This window comes from Zosterops lateralis, assembly GCF_965231275.1.
Source record: "Zosterops lateralis genome assembly, chromosome: 5".
Taxonomy (NCBI): domain Eukaryota; kingdom Metazoa; phylum Chordata; class Aves; order Passeriformes; family Zosteropidae; genus Zosterops; species Zosterops lateralis.
The window spans coordinates 12,036,426-12,056,059 of NC_139766.1; the positions used below are offsets into that span (position 1 = coordinate 12,036,426).

General features: G+C 41.0%; 2 protein-coding genes across 6 annotated transcripts in view; both read right to left on the reverse strand.

Moving 5' to 3' along the window:
- Positions 1-8,330, reverse strand: part of TBC1D14 (TBC1 domain family member 14) — a 62,615-nt gene extending 54,285 nt beyond the window's left edge. The window contains exons 1-2 of one of the 2 annotated variants that reach the window (XM_083860742.1): positions 8,225-8,330; positions 2,153-2,888 (exon numbers count right to left, since the gene is read on the reverse strand). In XM_083860742.1, the coding sequence (XP_083716868.1) occupies positions 2,153-2,888; positions 8,225-8,267 (779 nt within the window). In that variant the 5' untranslated portion in view covers positions 8,268-8,330. Of the gene's footprint in view, positions 1-2,152; positions 2,889-8,034; positions 8,066-8,224 lie in introns of those variants that run through there. The other variant, XM_083860743.1, reaches the window with a different exon arrangement.
- A 6,952-nt stretch (positions 8,331-15,282) lies between these two features.
- The window catches only part of KIAA0232, a 65,290-nt gene continuing 60,938 nt past the window's right edge, over positions 15,283-19,634 (reverse strand). For 3 of the 4 annotated variants that reach the window (XM_083860832.1, XM_083860833.1, XM_083860834.1), the window contains 2 exons: positions 19,095-19,192; positions 15,283-18,126 (listed from right to left, as the gene is read on the reverse strand). In XM_083860832.1, the coding sequence (XP_083716958.1) occupies positions 17,947-18,126; positions 19,095-19,192 (278 nt within the window). In that variant the 3' untranslated portion in view covers positions 15,283-17,946. The other variant, XM_083860831.1, reaches the window with a different exon arrangement.

Genomic DNA, 19,634 nt, shown 5'->3' on the forward strand with positions numbered 1-19,634 from the left:
CACACTCCCCTCTGGGACTTTGTACCCACCACTGCAGCACTTGGAACAAACTGCTTTAGGAAGCTCCCTCTCAGCAAGCTGGTCTTTAACAATACTACTCAAAATACCTCCTCCTCATCTCACACTGCACACAAACCTCAGTGCAGAGCACAGGGTGAGCTGGGTAGAAAGGCCTCAAGAAAGCAGTAACTTTCAAACAAAATACTCCAAAGCCTAGATTCATTTACTTCACTACTGGTTTAAGTTCTGGGAATTCAAGGAGCTCACAGGAACTCCAGGGAACAGCGAGTTTTCAAACCCATGGATGGCAGATTACAAATACCAACAAAAACTAGCAACAACATGTTTTGAACCTTAACAATGTGACAGCATAAATATAAATAGTACTCCCTGTGGCACAGAACAACCTATGAGGCTCCCTGCTCGTTCAATACCTGTGAAACTCACCACCAGGTCTCATGACATGAGGCAGATGCATAAAATATGGGGGTGTGGTGTGCGAGTACAGACAGAAAGTAGGCAACTCTTGTTTCCAAAACAGAGCAGAAAGTGGATGCCAAAGAGAAGGATATTCAAGGTCAGGTTACAGACTGAGCACCTGGAACTTCAAAGCTGATCACCTAGTTTGAACTTAATCCTCATGTTCTTACAATGACATCACCCAGTGACCAAGATTATCTGTTCCCCATTTAAAAGGCAGTAACGACTACCTTTGTTTCCTGGCATTCATTATACCTGCGAAGATTCAGGTTAAAAAGCTCAGTCTAGTGAGTACTACACTTTCTGCAACACTGGTAAAACCACCACAGACTACACTAGAACAGAATTTGGACAGATGGCTTTGCTGTGTTGGATAAGGAAAGTTGAGAAGTGGTTAAACATCCTACTCTGATGGGGTCTAAATGTGCCCGTTCCACTGTGCTCCCTCCAGGCTGGAGGACAGCACTTGTTTGAGTCAGCAGCTGTGCTACCAGAATGGGTAACAAAGTTTATGCTTTGGAGCGCTGAGAAGCCTCCTGCTTCAGAATTAAGTCTGGTCCCATGGCAACAAAGAGACAAGGGTCCATAAAAGCATCAGCACCTCAAACATGACTGATGACTGAAGTTCTGCTGCACAGCACTTTAACCTAAGAATAAAAATCAACAAAGGCTTCAGCCAGCTCAGTAGGTCTAAACAAATTGATTTTCCTAAGCTTTGCAAATAAGGCAGCCTTTCAAAGAATGATTTTTGCAAACTCTTGATGTATTTTATTAGCCTATTTGTCTCATGTAAAAAAAAAATTGCATGAGAAAAAAGATATTAGCTGAAGCTCTGTGCAAAACAGGTTATTTACAGCCAACTCCGCTTGATGCCTAAAATTTCTTTCTAGAACAATTTATCTAAAATATATCAAATTTCAGATGATATAACTTAAAAGTAAGAGACATTATGAAGGCCTTACATAACTTAAAAAAAAGAACCCATCAGCAAACAGCTCAACCCCCAAAAGTAGATTAGTCCTCTTCCTCATTCGCCACTTCCCTGGGGTATCTACATTTAGAACCTTATCGTTCCTACAAAGGCCACAATTAGAAACTGCTTTGGGTAGCTAATGCTATCATTTCAACAAGTGGGTGACACAATGTCAGATGCTTTCATTCCATATAAAAATTAAGGAAAAGGATATTAAAAAAAAAAAGTAACTGAGATTTGGAAAGATCAGAGTAGTCACACCAAGTGTTTGTGGAGTATTTGTATTTTAAGCTTTATACCTCAGAATGATGAAAATATTTCATCACTACTAAACTACTTATGAATCCTCAGATGTCAAAGTTCTTTAATACAGCTATGGATCCTGCCTACATTTACCTATTTATGTGACAAAAGATACCACTGGAGAAGCCACTGCTCAGAAGAAAAAAGACCCTGTTCAGAAATCCTTTTACGGTGATACAAAAGGGATCTTCCAAGATTTAAGATGCTTCCATACACCATAAACATAATATAGAGTAGGATGCACAGCCTTAGTCCCCAGCAATATTTGCCTATTTACTCATAACAGAAAAAAAATAAGTTAATGCCGATCTAAATTAAAACACCAAGCTATTACACCTTTGCCTTTCTCCTAAGATCTTACACAATCCTTTAAAACATACTTTATGGAAACGTTACCTGGCAAAGAAGTTTGTAAAAGGTTCCAGTATTTTCCGTTTACTGTCCACGTCTGTCTCGTGACAACACTGCTGCTGGCTCTGGTCGTTGCTGTCTCGAGAGGAATTCAGGGTCACATCCGAGAATTGAGCCTCGTCAGTCTCCAGGTTCACAATGGCACTTGAACTGCTTGTGACCACAAAGTCCAAAATGTCTTCGTTGCTGACTGATAAAGTCGTAGACAGTTCTGTGCTAAGACTAGACACACTACAAACAGAGATATCATCGCTCCGGTTTAGAGTTTTTGAGGTGGGACTGTAAAGCTTGACGGTGTCGTAGCCCGTCCTGGGGAAGGTGGAGGATTTGCGCACGGCGCGGTCGCGCTCGGCGGCCGGCGGGTGCGGAGGCACATATGGCGGCAGCGTGCACGTGCTCGGGAAAGCCCTGTCAGCCACCAGCTCGGGCTCCGACTGCTTCCTCTTCACATTCAACACGCTGCAGTGAACGGGCTCTGGATTTCCTATTTCTAGAGTCGGAATACCAGAATCCACTGATTTAAGGCTGTGACAATCTTCTAAAGCACTGGAGAGCAGGCCAGGCCCATACTCAGGCAATGAGATATCTCTCGGGGTCCCAGAGTTCAAGTTTGGAAGGCCCTGGATAGTGCTGCCCACTCTGGCATCCAGAATTCCCACGAAGGTCAAACCATTTAAAGAGTTGGATAAATTTGCATCAGTTGTCTTGGTCCAGCTGGTAACTGGTTAAAAAGAAAGAAAATATTACGAGTTTGCAGGAAGGCTGTGGTCTGTTCTTTACTGTTCGGGTTTTTTTCATGATCGTTTCCTTATTTGTTTTTTTAATGCGCTCAGTCCTGTCCTAATTTAGGATTTTAATTAAAAATTATTTGTCATCTCTTGCACATGATTACTGTACCTTCCCCCCCAGCATGAACAACCAGGACAATTGCAACTTAATTTAGGCTTCTAGAAAATGTCAAGCATGAAAAGCAGTTTGTGTACCCATGTTTGCTTCTTACACATCTTACACCTGAGAGTGAAATTACATACTATAAAACCTGCAGTATTTTAATGTTCCCTGTCAATGTTGAGGCAAATACATGAAATTTATTTTTATACAGTCATAAGTTCATATTTACTGATATCAGAGGGCTACAAAACTTGTTTCCATACACTTAGACCAGATTCAGAAGTGTTCACTTAAACAGAATTTCTCAGCATTCTTCTGGAAACCATAAAACTGATAATAAATTTGTCACAGAAGAGAATGCATAATGAATCATTGTTGCATTAAGGAAGAAATGCAAAATCTGAAGAGATATAAAGCTAGTCATATAGTCAATGTTTTGACAATACACACTACGCACTTCATCAGTGCACATCCAGTAACAATGACATTTGCAAATACATTGTATTTCCTGCACTCAGGGACTGTGATCCTTCATCTTTGCAATATCCATCCCTGCTCTGTCTCCCCAGGGCTGCCGGCAGGTCAGTTAATCCAGTCAGTGCCCCACTTCCAGTCTGAAAATGACCTGCAAAGCAAGGGCTGTCAAATAGGAGCTACAGGTTGGATGCACCAAACTCGATGGCAGCTTTCATACACTTGGAACACCAGCAGGAATACTGCCCTGGCTTCCAGAACTGCTACTGACCCTCTGAACACCATGCAATCATTAATCTGACATTACACAGATCTTTTATTTCCACAGAAGTAGTTAAATTGTCTACAGCTCTTCTGAAGTTTGCAATGCAATTACTCTGCAGCAGTTGGCAGAACAAATATGCACATATTGCTTCAATTTCTTCTCTCTGAAACACTCTAGGATAAATGTGAATGAGTGAACACTCCTTCCATCTTGCAAACAGACTGCCTTCTAGACAGATTTTTCTTCTGTTCCTGAAGCCTGGTCTCCTGCTTCTGAACTCCTCTCTCAAGTAGAGCACTTATTAAAGGTGCCAGTTGTTCTCTACAAGGTCCTCCCCACATTTTATTTTTAAAAAGAAACACACACACACACACACCCCAAAAGAAAAGCCAAACTTCTCAATCTCAAATGTCAGTGAAAACTGCTATCTCACAGCAGTTCTAAACCCCTGGTTAATGTCACCTGAGCCCTGCCAAAAACCAGGGTTTGACACACAGTTAATTCTTAGATCTGAGGACATCAATACAGTTTGGCATCGTGATACCAACAGGCAGTGAATGAGAGAAAATTAATTTCAAACATATTTCACTGGTCTAAACAGAATTTTTTTTCCCCCGACAACTTTCCAGTCACGTAGAAATTTCAGGAATCTAGCTGTACTTTGTATGCTACACTAATCTTTAACTTACTACCCAAATGGTATTTGCTAGCAGATATGAAACTGCAGTTCAATCCACTCTTAAGCACAGACAAAAGTCAAGGAGAAACAACCCTGGATATCTCAGCATTTAGACTTCTTCAGAACTTGTTAACAGCCAACTATACACTTCCCATCCAAATCAACCAATGCACCAATTGCCTGATCCTCTGCCTAAGCAAGGTTTCAAGTGTATTGTTTTGACTCAAAAGCTTGTGAAGATATGTGAACCCTTTCCTTAGAGAGTTGCTATAGCAACTTTTTTTTTATATTACCATGGTTTGAGAAGTTTACATCCCCTGCAATTAAAATGATGTCTTGAAATAGCTGGCACACCAACTGTGTACATTATGAATTCTCAATTCACTGAATTAAAATTGCAAGGGCCAGCAAAAAACCAAACAAGCCTAAACAACAATCCTTGAATGCAGGCAACAAACTATACTCAAGAAGTCAACAGTGATAGTTCAAGTGCACAAATAAGACATAACATGGAGCATTAGATATAATTACTGTTGTATATACTGGAATCTCCTGTTCTCAGACCTTCTTGAATTCACTTGTTTTTCTAACAAGTTTTCTTCTCCCTGTGTTCACCTCTATTCCTTCATAGACATGACACTGCTCTTCAAATCCACAGCCCACCCAGCCCCAATGTTACTCTAAAGCATTTATATATATATATATACTTATTATATATATATAAAGTATATATACACATACACACTTCAGAGCAGTGTAACGAAGTTTGACTCACAAGAATTCAAACTTATAAATGCGTCTAGAAACTGCAGTCCAGAAAACAAAACACAGAAATGCAATCTGTCAGGAACAGCTTTGATGATGTTTGGGTAAACAGTACAAGCATGTTCCCATAATGAATTCCTCCCATGACTGCCTTTACTTCTGCTCAATGATTTTCCCAAGTAGCAGCCAGTCCTTAGCTTAATTGCGTTGCTCTTCTCAACCAAGCTTACAAATGGTAAGCATTCAAGTGACCTTGGCAGAGGCAGTAACTACAGCAGCTCAAGAGGCCAAATACTGTAAACAAAAGAATTAAAAAAAGAATTAAAAGGAAAAGTGAAAATAAAATTCCACACCGGGTACTGAAGCTATTTTAACTTGACTTGGTATTTTTTCAAGCAATAAATTTAACAGGAAGAGATCCTTTGAACAGGCAACAAGGAAATGCAGAAATATACAACACTACAGCTTGCTGGAGCAAATTATGCAACAGCAAGATACAAAGGTTTTACACAGTTCAGCGAAACTGTGGGAGGCTTTGAAGTGTACCCATCGAGGGCTTTAAATGAAAACTTGAGATGCAATCAGCTGTCAAGAACACACATGGGAACCCCTTGATTCATTTTGAGTTAAGTTGTTGTAGGGTTGTTTTTAAGGATGGAGTGATATTTATAATCTGGTTTAGCTGCCTCACTGATAAGTGCCAAATCTGTCAATTGATGTCAAATATTTTGTCATGTACTCCAATGCTAACTTCTTTCCATAAAGCATTTATTAACATAACTATATTGAAACATCATCATCTCTGTACAATAAACTATTGAGAAATAGTATGCAATTTTGCACAAGAGTCATAATCCCATTGTTTATTTAAATATATTACGATCTAAATAAAATCAATATTTGTAAAATCTTAACATCCTATGTCTTATAGAGAACATGATCTCATAAGAGGGAACATCCCACAAGAAATAACAAGGAAAAGAGAGAGAGGAAAATACAGCCAGGGTCACAAGTGGTGATTAGAGAGCAGGTAGATGTTATTTACTGATTAACACTTCCAACTTAAGTGCTAAGGAGCACCTGATAAAGATAGTTTTGTACCAGGTTCAAAATTAACATCAGGACACAACTATTCACACGAAGGGCAGCCAACCTGCACGACTCTGTCACAGAACACTGTGGATGCCAGAAATTTACATGAAACTTGGGAATAAAAAATCACTGGTGATTCCTAAACAAAAAGAAACTCAGAAAGGCTCTAAACCGCAAGTATCAGAACTTCATGAAAATATCAACATACATTAGTTCTGCTTTCAGAACCTCTCCTGGGTAAATACTTTTCTGACAGGTGGAGTTTTGATCTGTCTCAGTAGGGCTGTCCATGTGGCCTCACATTCCCCAAATTCTGATCACAGCATGCAAGGAGGCATGTTCTGACAATAACCAGAGGCTTTAAAACAGATTCTGGTTTTGCGTATCACTCAACCATACAGAGGGAACAAGTAATATTTGATTATAATTTCTAAGATCGACAATAAAATGCCTTTTTAACCCAGTTTGATATAAAAACTAAAGATAACAGCAATGCGAAACCATTAGAGTAAAACACAACCAGAAAGATGCCAACTCAAGGCCCATTATTCCAAGTTTGCTGGGAATTATGATGCAACTTAGGCAAACAACGAGAGTAAAACAACAATTTGCAGAACAGGCTTTCTAACTTTTTGTCTTGCAGGAATTAGAAGAGGAATGATTGCATATACAGCTCAGTTCTCAAAGAGTTATAATCACATATTATCTCTTCAACACCCACTTCCGCCAGCAGTTTTTCTCAAGTTTTTAAGAACAAGGAATTTCTTCAATTACAGAGTTGCAACTTTTTTTTCTTCTTAAAGGAATTTTTTTTTAATTAACTCTTTATATTCTCTGTGCGTTTAACAATATTTTTGTTGCATGTACCAAGAAAGGCATTGCTGTTATCAAGGGCAGCTTTGGGTGACCTTGGTGCACAAGAGCATCAAACTCAGTTTTGTTTATTAAAGATTTCTTGTTTCCATTTGTTTAAGTGCACGCTCTAACAACCACAGCATCGCCAACAGCGAAGAACTCCTGAAGCGACAAGAAGCCTGTCTTTACACTAAACATGAGATACAGCAATTAAGGCTACCTGTGTAAGTGCTGCCGAAACTTCACCGGCAAAAACAAAATAAACAAGTGGGGTTTGTTGTGGTTTCTTTTTAATTAAGACGACTGTTATCTAACGCTCAGCTGGTGACCTTTTAGAATGGTGAGCTTTACAAATCTGGCTCTGAGGGCAGTGCTCGGAGAGTAATCATCAGTGAGCCTTTCACCGCTTTTCCACTGTTTTTGCTCCGCCGGGCAGGCAACACAAACAAGTCACAGCGCTCTGCCAAAGCCTCTGTCCAGAACCGCTTTACAGGGCTTTTACCGTCCCCACACCACTATTGCTGAAAACTCTGTGAACTACATTAAACTGGCAGCAACGTCAGGAGAACTACAGCTACTGTGAGATGTAGTTTTGTTTGGTCTTTGGGAACTGCCTGGGAGGCTTCGATGAACCCGCCTCGCTCTGCGAAGGTTTCCGAGCTGGCGGCCTTCGCTTACAAAATAACCCAAAGAAACTGAAACAACCGGAAAAAAAAAAAAAAAAAAAAAAAAAAAAAAAAAAAAAAAGCTACAACCACAACCTTGAGGAAGCAGCACTCACTCTTCTCTGCGGTCTTTAACCCACTCGGTGAACACTCCGAAGGCTCAGCCCACCTGCTACTCAACTTTTTAACGTGGCCATGGCAGTCGGTACTCGCGGCCGGCGCGGCCCCTCAGCACCGCGGCCGCTCCCGCCCGCCCCGGGCTCTGCCCCTGCCCCGGGCTCTGCCCCTCACACCAACAGGTACCACCCCGGCCCCGCGGGGCTGCGCCGCCGCCCGAGCAGGAAAAGCCGCGAGGAGCCCGGACACCTCACCGGGGTAGCGCCGCTCTCCGCCGCTCCCGTCACGCTGGGCCATACCCGACCCGCCCCGCGGCCGCCGCTGCGGGACTAGGAGGCGGCCGGCGGCTGCTCCATGTCGCTGCTCTCCGCTCCCCGCGGGGCAGCGCCGGGTTCAGCGCGGCTGAGGCGGAGCGGCTGCCCCTGGCCGGGCGCCCCCTCGGCGTGGCGCGGGGCCTCCCATGGCGCCGGCGGCGCGCACCTGGCTGCGGGACAGGTGCCGGGCTCCTCCGGCGATGCTCCGGCCCCCGCGGCTCGGACTCCTCCCGGCCCGCCCCCGCTCCCCGTGCCCGGCACCGGGGGAAGCGCCGCCCGCCGGGGCAGGGAACAGGGAACAGGGAACGCCTGCGCGGAGGGGCCGGGGGCGGCCGCCGGGCGCCATCTTGGATCGCCTCAGCGCCCGCCGAGGGGCCGCGGGGCGGGCGGGGGTGCGCCTTGGCCCGGCAAGGGAGGCGGCCGGGAGCGGGGCTGCGCTGGGGAGCTGGTTCCGAGGAGTCCCCGGGACGGAGGAAGCGGGGGTGTGCTGGGGAGCTGTTTCCGAGGAGCCCCCGGAACGGAGCGAAGCGGGGCTGTGCTGGGGGCGCTGGTTCCGGGGAACCCCTGGAGCGGAGGGGAGCGGGGCTGTGCTGGGGGAGCTGGCTCTGAGGAGCCCCTGGAGCGGAGGGAAGCGGGGCTGTGCTGGGGGAGCTGGCTCTGAGGAGCCCCTGGAGCGGAGGGAAGCGGGGCTGTGCTGGGGGAGCTGGCTCTGAGGAGCCCCTGGAGCGGAGGGGAGCGGGGCCGTGGCTCGGTCGCTGGTTCCGGGGGCCCCGCGCTCTTGGCAGCCCGTCCCGCGTTCCCGGCGGGCGGCCCTGGCCATCCCGGGGGAGCAGATGGGCGGGCGGGCTGCGCTCGGGGTGCCGCCTGCGTTTAGGAGGAAAACAAAATTCAGTGGTTTACAAGTGTGGGCTTGTAACGTGTGGAGACATCATGTGCAGGTGTGTCCTTAGCTCTGTAGAGCTTTAGCATTACGTTCTGTAATGCCAGGAGTGGAGGCTCTAGGGTGGTAGTTGGGATTTTTGTTTATTTATCTTTTCATTCTCTTCACTTTCCGTCTCAAAGTGCGCCCTTTTGCCGTTCACATGGTGGAGGTGTGCACACCCTGCTCTGCCCCTACACTGACATTCCGAGCAGAGATGGCCTGTTTCCTCATAATCTGTGAAACTCCGCGCGGCTTTTTTTTTTTTTTTTTTTTCTGCAAAGGTCATATGTTTCACACCTAGAGTCGGTGATCATGTCTCTACGGTGGTAAGATAAAGCTGTCCCCCATCTGAACCGAGGATATAAGAACTCTTATCACCTCTCATGTCTACACTGAAACTGGAAGAGTGAGGGCAGCAAACACAGAAATACCTGAACTTGTGTTGGTGTCCCTGGTTCGCTATTGAGCAGTGCAAACCCATGATTATTCGAGCTTTGATATGGCCAAGTTACACCTGAATGAATTGTGAGAGGTAAATCTGTACAAAAGTACCTGTCATCGTGACCATGTTGACACCAGTTCCATACCATAAAGATAAAAATTAGATCATCATGAAACTGCTCTGAAAAAATCTACCATCAGTCAAAAATTTTACCTTTGCAGATAGTTTGTTTCTGTGACTGGATCAGTCCTTAGTCTGCTGTGTTTCTAAGATGGGTATCAACATAAAATGATTTAAGATTGGCACTAATTTCTCATATCCATTTGAAAATGACTACCATCTGTAAGACAGCTTCAATATTAATTGTAAATAAATGTAAATAAAAGCAAACCAATTTTGAGGCACTATGAACTTGTTTATATGCAAAAGACTGTTGGAGCATATACTGTCACTAATTCCTTTTTCTGCATTATTTTTTTTTCTTCTATTTTTGAGAGTGGGAATCGATTCTATTGGAGCAACCAGAAGAGAGTATTGTCATCATGATGTGTCATTGTACTTAGGTCAGTTGTTTGGTTCCCAGGGTAAATAACAGAATGGAAACAGTCAGGAATTCTCTAATTTTGCAGAGTGCCTGCTCAGGAAATAGTGATTCTTCCAGCTTAATATAATTTAGGCTGAAGAAATGATTAGAAAAACCTGCTGCAGAAAATCTTTGAGCAGTAGCAGAGCATATGGAAAGTCTCAGAAAATTGCAGCCTAGTCACTATTAAAAAACCACCCCTCTATTGCATGTGAATGGCTGTATAACTCACAGGAAAGGGGAAGTAGCATTTCTGGTTGTCCTGAGCTATGCAGATTTGTTTTGCATTAGTAGTATCAATCCATTCATGCCCCCTCCATCCAGATAAGGTAAATTTCTGTCTGCAAATGTGTATTATTTCTCCTCTGTATGGGGAAAAGCTGAAGGGTTCCCATTGTGACTAAGTACAGTGTCACACCACTAGCTCTGCTGAAATGTGGCATGTGCTAATTACTAAAAGGAAGCAGAACAGGTACTGCCAGGTACAGGAAGTATAAAAGCATAACTCAGTGCAAAGGGGACCTTTAGCACCTTTTGCAGTAGCTGTGCAAAATTTAAAGTCCACACAGAAGGGCACACAGAAATCAAGTCTTCCCGTTTAAACATGAGGGTTGTAAGTAAATCCTCAGCAGTGTGATAAGTTAATTGTGGCACTCAATCAGCATGGTTATTATCAGTTTTCTGCCACTGATTCAGGGTCAAGTAAACCTGTAGAACACTTAATTTCATAAAATTCTTGGGATGAAATCACGTTTTGCTTAAGAGTGTTGTGTAGAAATGAAATGTTACATAGAGCAGCCTCAAACTGGCAATCGGTGTTCACCTAGTGGGCAAAAAAATTTCTACATGTCTAATAATAGACTGGTGCTAGAGAATTTAATTTTAAAAACATTCTGTTCAAAAGCTCTGTCATACAGACTCATATTCATGCCAGCAGTTCGATATCCCAGTTTTATGGTTATTCTGCAAGAAAGCATGAAGAGTCTGTGCTCTGTTCTCAGTAATTTCTCCAAAATACAGTACATATGATAAAAGTACACCAAATACCAGACCTTCCTCTGTTTCATTAGAGCCAAGGAACAGAAATGCAAGTTTCTGTCATACTTATGCCTGTAGATGTGGGAAAGTATTCTCTGCTTAGGCTTTCAGTGCTGTTTTGAAGCTTCAGCAATTTTGTAATTGATACAACTTCAAATTTACTTTTTTATGAGCTAGATGAGAACATCTAAATTGAATTTTCATTCATCACAAGCCAAGTGTGATGCAAGCAGCTTTCAGAGCCAGCCAAACTGAGCTTCATTTGAATCTGCTGGGCAGCTCTTGAAAGTCAGTATTTCTCTGTCATAGGCTAGGACAATTTAAATTTTTTCTTTAGTTTTTCGAAGATCAGCATGTTGAGAAGGTACAACAGTTGTGCATTACTGAATGTGAGCTGACCAACAGCTCCTGCCTCCATTTGCCATCACGGTGATTTAAGGCAGTTCTGGCTCATCCAAGCAACGGTACCAAGTGTGGCAGTGCTGGACTCTGAGTTATTATCCGTCATACCTTGAGACAGAGAAGCTCTCTCTTGAAAGCAAATGTTAACACAGACAGAAGACATTGCTCCTTTTCCTCCTTGCTTTACAGAATTACCTGTAGGCACAGTGAAATAACTCATGCATGTTACATGGCACAAGGAAAGGGAACAATGAATAAATTCAGGTTTCTACTGACTTGTAGCAATGAGAAAGGTAATAATTCTGTGAAAAATTTAATACCTCAGAAGCAAATTGTGATGCTTTTGAGAAATTAATATTATGCTCTTCTACTTCAGATTCATCAGGAATTAATTTTGTTCACACAAAAGTATTTTTGCCTTTATTTGATAGCAGTTCGTTTTCAGCATGGCCACCACCTGCATGGGCATTCCTACTAGAGGTGGACTATGTGTACACCACGCCATTTTAATAGGATTGGGATGAATCAGAACAACTGGAGAACGTGCCATTTGATTATCCCAAAAGGCTGCCTCTTCCTATAGGAACTGAGACCTGATAAAGGATGAGGAAGCTTGGTCTATAGCTATCATCACTGTTAACCCTTCTGTTACCACTGGGTAAGAATAAACTGAGATGGTTCCCCTCCAAGAGATGGGAAGAAAATGAAGAGCAGGAAAGGCAGGGGAAGAGTGTGTGAGACTTTCCAGCATGTTTGAACTGATATTACTGGAACATGATGCGTGACAGGATTGTTTCTATCGCTGTCTACAAGCTGTTTAGGAAAGACAACATGAGTAATAAGGTGTGAAGGAGTAAAACTATATCAACTAAAAATATTGCTCTTTGTATAATATCTCAGAATTGCAGAATCCTGAGTGCTCATAAATAATTGCTAACAAAGCCTCCATGGTACCTCTGTTGCAGATCTTCACTCATCATTAAATCATGCCAGAGAAGGAAACATGGTTATTATGCACAGCTGCATAATGAAAAGCTGGAGTTCTATAACAGATTTATTCTCTTAAGTAAGCACAATTTAAATTACATTTCCAAAAAACCCCAGATCTATTCTGTAGCAGTTGCCAACATGGCATCATCTGTTGGAACTCACTATGAAGAAAAAAAGTACTGGACTAAAAATCAATTGTCGTCCAGACCTAGTAAGGATGAATGAAACTAAATAATACTCAGTTTGGGCTGGTAACATCCCATTATTATATTTCTATGGATTTGCAGTGCTTCAAAGAAATTAATTATTTTTGTACTGAATACAATTACAGGAAGATGGTGAAAAAATATTTAATGAATGACAACTTAGACTTCCTGAAGAAGACTTTGTTGTCAAATAGATGAGGGCTCCAGAGTCAAATGATAGAACTCCACTGCAAAGTGAGGACAATTAGAAGCCAAATATCAATCAAAAAAATTAAGTTATGAAATGTAATTAAAAAAGGAAAAAGGCAAAATCCTACTAAAAGGATATTAAACATAAGGGGTGCTCTTAATATTCACTATTGTACACATAAAGTAACTGCAAAAATGAAAAATTCAACACCAGTTTCTGTACCATATATGTAAGGGATCAGGCTGGCCCATAAGGGCAGGGAGAGATTCATGAGGCAAATTATTCTTTGGACAATAGGCCTAAACAACACACAAGTTGTACTTTTTTCCAAACATGGGATCAGTAAAGGAAAAAATCTACACAGTTTTGTACGAGCCATTACATAATTTCTGACACATTTGTCTAATACGTTCCTAAAAATCTCCAGTGGTGGAAATGGCATCCCATTTTTTAGGCAGTGTATTATGTATTTGCCTTCAGTACTGCTACTGTACTGTTCTTTGCTTGAGCATTTCCATGCTACAAACAGGAAAGCAGAGATGAATGTGAAAATGTGCTCACCTATACATTTAACAGTATTTTTAACAGGTGTGATTGCTTAGAATGGTTTTAGAATTCAAGAATATGAGAGTTCTCAGTTTTGAGACAAGGAAAGTTGCTGCTTCTCCTATGCCTCTGTTTGCTTGTAGTGAGTAAAATAAGGCCTGTGCAGAAATGATTGGCAGTTCATTAGCAAATCCTGGAATCTTTATGTGACAACCAGTTGTAGCACTATTCAATGGCTGGTACTGCTGTTAACAGAAGAGACCCTGTATCATTACTGAGGGACACAGAGACTTAGTACCGCTTTTACAGCCCCTCACTCTTGGATTAGCTGCAAATACAGTAACAACAGACTCCTTCAGAATCATTTGCCCTACAGGAAGGCTGCCAGGCAGAAGGCAGCCTCACACCTCAGCCTCTGTCCTCACTGTTTATAGGTGAAGTTGTTACACACGGATGAAGCAGGGCAGGACACGTGTTTTGCCACTCAGTGGCTTTTTCTCAGCAGTATGGTGGCCCACTGCTAGCTCTGTCAGCTGATTTTTCCTGCTCATCCTATTATCACCCCATTTGAGCAGAGACCATAAAATTTTTAAGCATTTGCATGTAATACTACATTTCGAGAGGAACTTGAACAATGGAACAGAAGTCTTACAGTAGGAAGCTAAAATGTATCAGTAAAGAGTCCTTTGTCCCAAAACCCTGGAGTCTTTTTGCTATTAGTTTCACAGGTAATAAAAGAAAATTATGTGAGATGCTGTACATGCAAGATAATGACTAATCCATTGAGGATAATACTTAACTCTGCTGGTCCTGGCAGGGAAAGAATGAGTTACTGTGAAGGAATCCTGACTTTCCAGAAGGTTCACTGCCTTCCCATGAATTTTCACATCAGACACTCCCATGAAGGCACAGTGTGACATGGATTTACAGCCAGCTTGTCTTACCACTGACAGATGCCCTTGCTGCCCAGAACTATACAGTGGTAGTTTTTGCATAACAGAAGCATTGCTTACACTGGAAGCTAATTCTTTACAGTATGTGTATTTAATATTAATTCAGATACAGAAACTGAAAAACCTGGCTGATGAAATGTAGTTCTTTTATTAAGTATCTTCTATAAATGCAATGAAAATATACTACTTCTGGTGTATTTAAGAAAAAAAATTAAAATAATGCATGGCTTTAAAAGTTTTAACTTTTAAAAAGGTATTCACCCAAGGACCTTACAGAGGGACTCTTCCATTATTTCCAAGTGTGTGTTTCCATATTGTTTTCACTGAACTTCTAATTCAGCACAGGTTGGAATCATTCTGCACAGAATCCCAGGTCACTTTGGCTGCACTTAAAGCACAACAATGCACAAGGCTCCACCAAGCAGAATGTGAGATGTTGGAGCTTTTTTCTCTGAAAGGAGATGCAGCCATGGAATTAGGAAAGTGCACTTTGTTGTTATAGATGCAGTTTTTCTGTAGGTAGAAGTGAGATACTGGTTTCTTGATGGCTGAACACAAGTTGAAAGCAGATTCTCCAATCCCATACTACATGCAAGTTCTGTAACTTATGTGAGAGTGGGTCTGGGTTTGCTTGGGTTTGATTTTTTTTTAAAGGTCTCATGTTTTCTAAACATGAATTTGTCACTATAAATTAATTTCTACAAAATAAGGTGTGGACAAAGCTCATTTTGACTTTTTTTCTTTTAAGAACATATGCAATGTGTTTAATTTTTCTACATCCTAAAAATTGTTTAAAAATTACAGCAATGAAAAGGACTCCCAAATTAGGTATGTCATGCTATTTCTCCAGAATATTTAATGCCTAACTGCATGTTGTATCTAACTCATACACGTTAGCTGAAGAAAAAGAAGACACACACACACACCATCCAATTGTCCTTTTATATTTTTATTCGGTGTTAAGTAACTCCACAAGAAAACAAAATCAGTTACTCTGGTGTACGTGAAATCAGAACAATACAACCACTTGAAGCAAAAAGTAGAAACAAATTTCAGCCCAGGAATGGAAAACTGATACTTCAATGCTATGGATATGCAATGCGCTTCATCCCACAGTGCGGTTCAGCGTATGCCAACTTTAATGCTGTTGTTGTTGTTATTGTTGTTGGTGTGTGTTTCTATCCATATAGAAAAACTAAAAACCACACTTCAACTCTCACTGAAAGCCTTAGAGCTTTAGCCAATAAACTATGAAAACAAGTAAAGACAATTTGTTATTGCCCAAGCTCAATATAGGATTTTATTTTCCCCAAAGGTGCTGGAATCATTACGTGCCACAGTGTAACTATGAGCAACACCTTTGTTACATTTGAGCCCTTTCTTACCAACAAAGAAGCTCTAGCCAGAATTAACTGAGCTGAAGTTTGTGTTTGAAATATGTCCCCTTGGTAATTTCCTGTTCTCAAATGAAGTTCTATTCCATTCTTCACTGTAGTGATTTGAAGAGTTTGTGTGTAAAGTTCTTTTTTCCTTTCATGTTACAGTTAACTAGTTTCAGTGCAGGTGCTAAACAACCTCTCAAGGAAGCTCCAGAAGAAAGTAAAATATATAAAAATCTATTCAAAGTCTGCAAATAAATTAAGAAAAGAAACTGTAAAGTGTCGAAAGATTTGCTGTATGAATACAAACCCTAAAACATAGTCTAAGAGGAGGACCAAAAGAAAGTCCTTGGATAAGGGCAACCAAGCCAGTTTCAGTAAGGATCTCACCAAGTGTGTTGCATGAAGACCGGCATGGTTTCCCAACCACGTATTTAAATTCTTACACTGTCAACTGAATAAAGGCAACAAAACCCAGTTACTCAGAAAGCATTTCTAGCGCAGAACATATTTCAAAGGCAGTTCAGCTCACATTTCAAACAGCTTATGTTTCTTGTGAGGTTTATTGCCTGTCAAAAATAACGGTGAAGCTTTTCAAGTCCGTATTGGACTTTCTGCACTTCCTGGTGTTATAGACATGCTGCGATCATGTAGACTAGTTAGTTGTCATTTTTTAAACTAGGAGCTGGTAAAAACTTAGAATGTTTAGTTTTGCAAATATTGCTCCTCCTGGCTTATACATTTTGCATAATGTGTTAAAAGCAGAAGGAGCTGATAGTCTTGTACAGATGCAACTTGACGATGTATTGACTTTCTAAGTTAACAAAAGAAAATTTAAAAGCAAGTCACATAAAGCAACAATCACTACTGCAATCACACATGTATGTTTTAAGTCATCACCTTCCCTACCCCCACCCACCACACACATAACTTGCCCCACACATTCTCTCAGAAACACAAAATGAACTACGAGATTTACTAAATTACAGCCACAACAGCAGCTAACTGCAGCAGCCACAGGATTTCTTTCAAGTGAAGCACTGACCCTTTGCATTTAAAACATTGAACACTCTGAGCATTTAAGAGAGTTTCAGTCATTCAGGCTCAAGTTCAGTTACAGGATGCTTTTGCAGGTTACATGAATGCCTTCATCTGCAACAAGACAACATTCTCATTACTCATTAACAAAATTCACAACAATCCACACATCACCCCAGTGGTTTATTATTTTTGGTGTTACTTTTTGAACTTCTGCCCCACATTGGCAAATTGCTAAAAAGGACAAAAAAAAAAAAAGAAAAAAAGGAAAAAAAACCCACCTTGCCTCCATACCTACAAAAAATCCTTGGCTTCTCCAGTTAGCAAAAATACAAACCATGGTATCCTCAGTGTTGGTTTGTGGGAGGGGGGAATCATAGGATAGAAAACACAGTTTCTGTAAGTCTCTAAAGCACAACCCTGTTGTTCCTACTTCAAAGTTATGAGATTTATTGAATGAAGACTGGACAAGTCATTCATGCTTTTCTCCTGCATTCAGAAAGGCACTGATAGATTACAGTGTTAAGTATTTATCTCCCAGTTCTTAAAGAACAAAGCCTAATGTGCAGAAAGCTGAAGTCTCTGAATAGCAGAAGTAGTTGTAGACACTGCGATGCTAAGAAGATCGTAATAGTGGTAGGGCTACAGTTACGAAAGAAAATAACTGCAATTAAGATGCAAAAAAGCAGTGGTACTACTAAGACAAGCACATGCACATCCATTCTTGATTTGACAACACAATCTAGTCTAGTTCAAATAGCCAAGAATTTAACAGTATTTTTTGGGAAAAAAATCTTCAACAGGACAGCTGTGTCCTCATCTATAAAATAAGCAAGAAGAGAAAGATAAATACACATCTGAATCCATTAACTGAAGAGGAAACTCAAGTTGTTGTTTTAGAGCTACAGACCCTCAAGAAAGATAGTTTTCCATCTCATGTTACTTTTCAAACATCTGTTCTACTCTGCAGTTTTTACAGTTGAGTTCGAGAAAAAAGCTCCTCCTCACACGGATCAGCCCATTCGCTTCCACCTTCTGAAGCTGTGTCTTCAGAGCTGGAGCTATCACTGGAGTAGATCTTCTTCCTGAAGCCATTTGGTTTTGCCTCAGCATTTATATCATCTGCACATCTTGCTTCATAAACAGAAGAAACCTAAGGATTTAAACTGACAGTGTTGATGGGGAACAATAAAGAACATGCTTTTCTCTGGGATGGGAGGCTATATGGTTTTGTAGTCCAAGAGAGATGCCACGATTACAGGGCAAGTCCTCCTCTTTCCTGACTTAGTCCACTATGTAGAAAGGACTGCAGAACAGCAGGGAAAAAAGATGGGGCTTTTATTATTTTTTCCTGTTGCTTAATTTTAGGATTTTCACAAAACAACAAGAGAATTAAAAGTGAACTCAGGATGTATCTTTATCAGAGTTCATGTCAGAAAAATTACTGTAAAAGTTATCTCCAAAACTTGGTAATAAGTATTAAATAGTAAGAAAACACAGCACAGACGTGACTAAACTTCAAGCAAATGTATTTTAAATATATTTCATCTGAACGAGTAAAGCTATAGCAAGCATGTCACAATGTTAAACTAAGCACTCTCATCACTATGAAGTTTAAAGGATATCAGTAAATACATGTGTACATGAAATTTTTTCCCTAGAGAAAAAAATTCTGGGTTTTTTTGCTTATAATGAGGACAGTATTCAGCATATATTATCTCTATGCCTTTTTAGTTACTGGTCCTTTCTGCCCTCATAGTGCACTTCAGCTCATTCTACACTTACTGAAATTAGAAGTTGAAGGAAAAGAAGACTCATGTTTAACACTCATGACAAGCAAATGGCAAGCATTCCCAAAGGAAACTGGCTTTGCTTATCTACTAGAAGTACAGCTGTTTGTACAAAGGGTTGTACTCCCCAAAGTACAACACCCTGAGGAACTTTCAGAAGGATGCTCAAGATGGAGGTTAAAAACAAAGAAAGAGAAGAGAAGCTTTTGAAGGTTTTTGCAGGAATTTCATTTGAGGGTAGACTGAGAACTGTGATGAAAGGAAAGATACAGTAGCCCACCCTTATAAAATAAGTAAAAAACTTCCTCCCCAAAACCATTGACAAACTTACCATATTAAAATCTAAAAGATGTTCATCATCATTGGATACTTCCTTTATATCTGCAAGTTCTCCTACACCATTCTCTCCCTTGGCATTTGTATAGCACTCTTATATTGTTTTTGTGGGGGTGTTTCAGATGCAAAGGAAGAAAAAACAGAATTGAGGAACACTGTTATTTACATTTACCATAAATTAAAGCATCCAGAGAAGTATTGTTGGAATTCACACTCTATGCCATGTAAACTCTGTGCCTGTGGGGGTTTTTATGGTCTGACACCCATAAAGAAATCAGCATAATACCTCAAAGAAGCTTCATCAAATCCTACCTGGATAACTAATAGTAAAAGAAGAAGCTACTCAGTTAATGAAAACACGTAAAACACCAAAGAATAAGAAGTACTTTTTAAATGATAAATGGTTCAGTACATTTTTCAATTCTGATATTGCATTGTGTTCCACTTCACTCCTATTTCTATACCCATACAGTATAGACTGAAACAGTAGCCTGATCCTCACTGAAACTCAAAACCCCAGTTGATGTGAATGGCG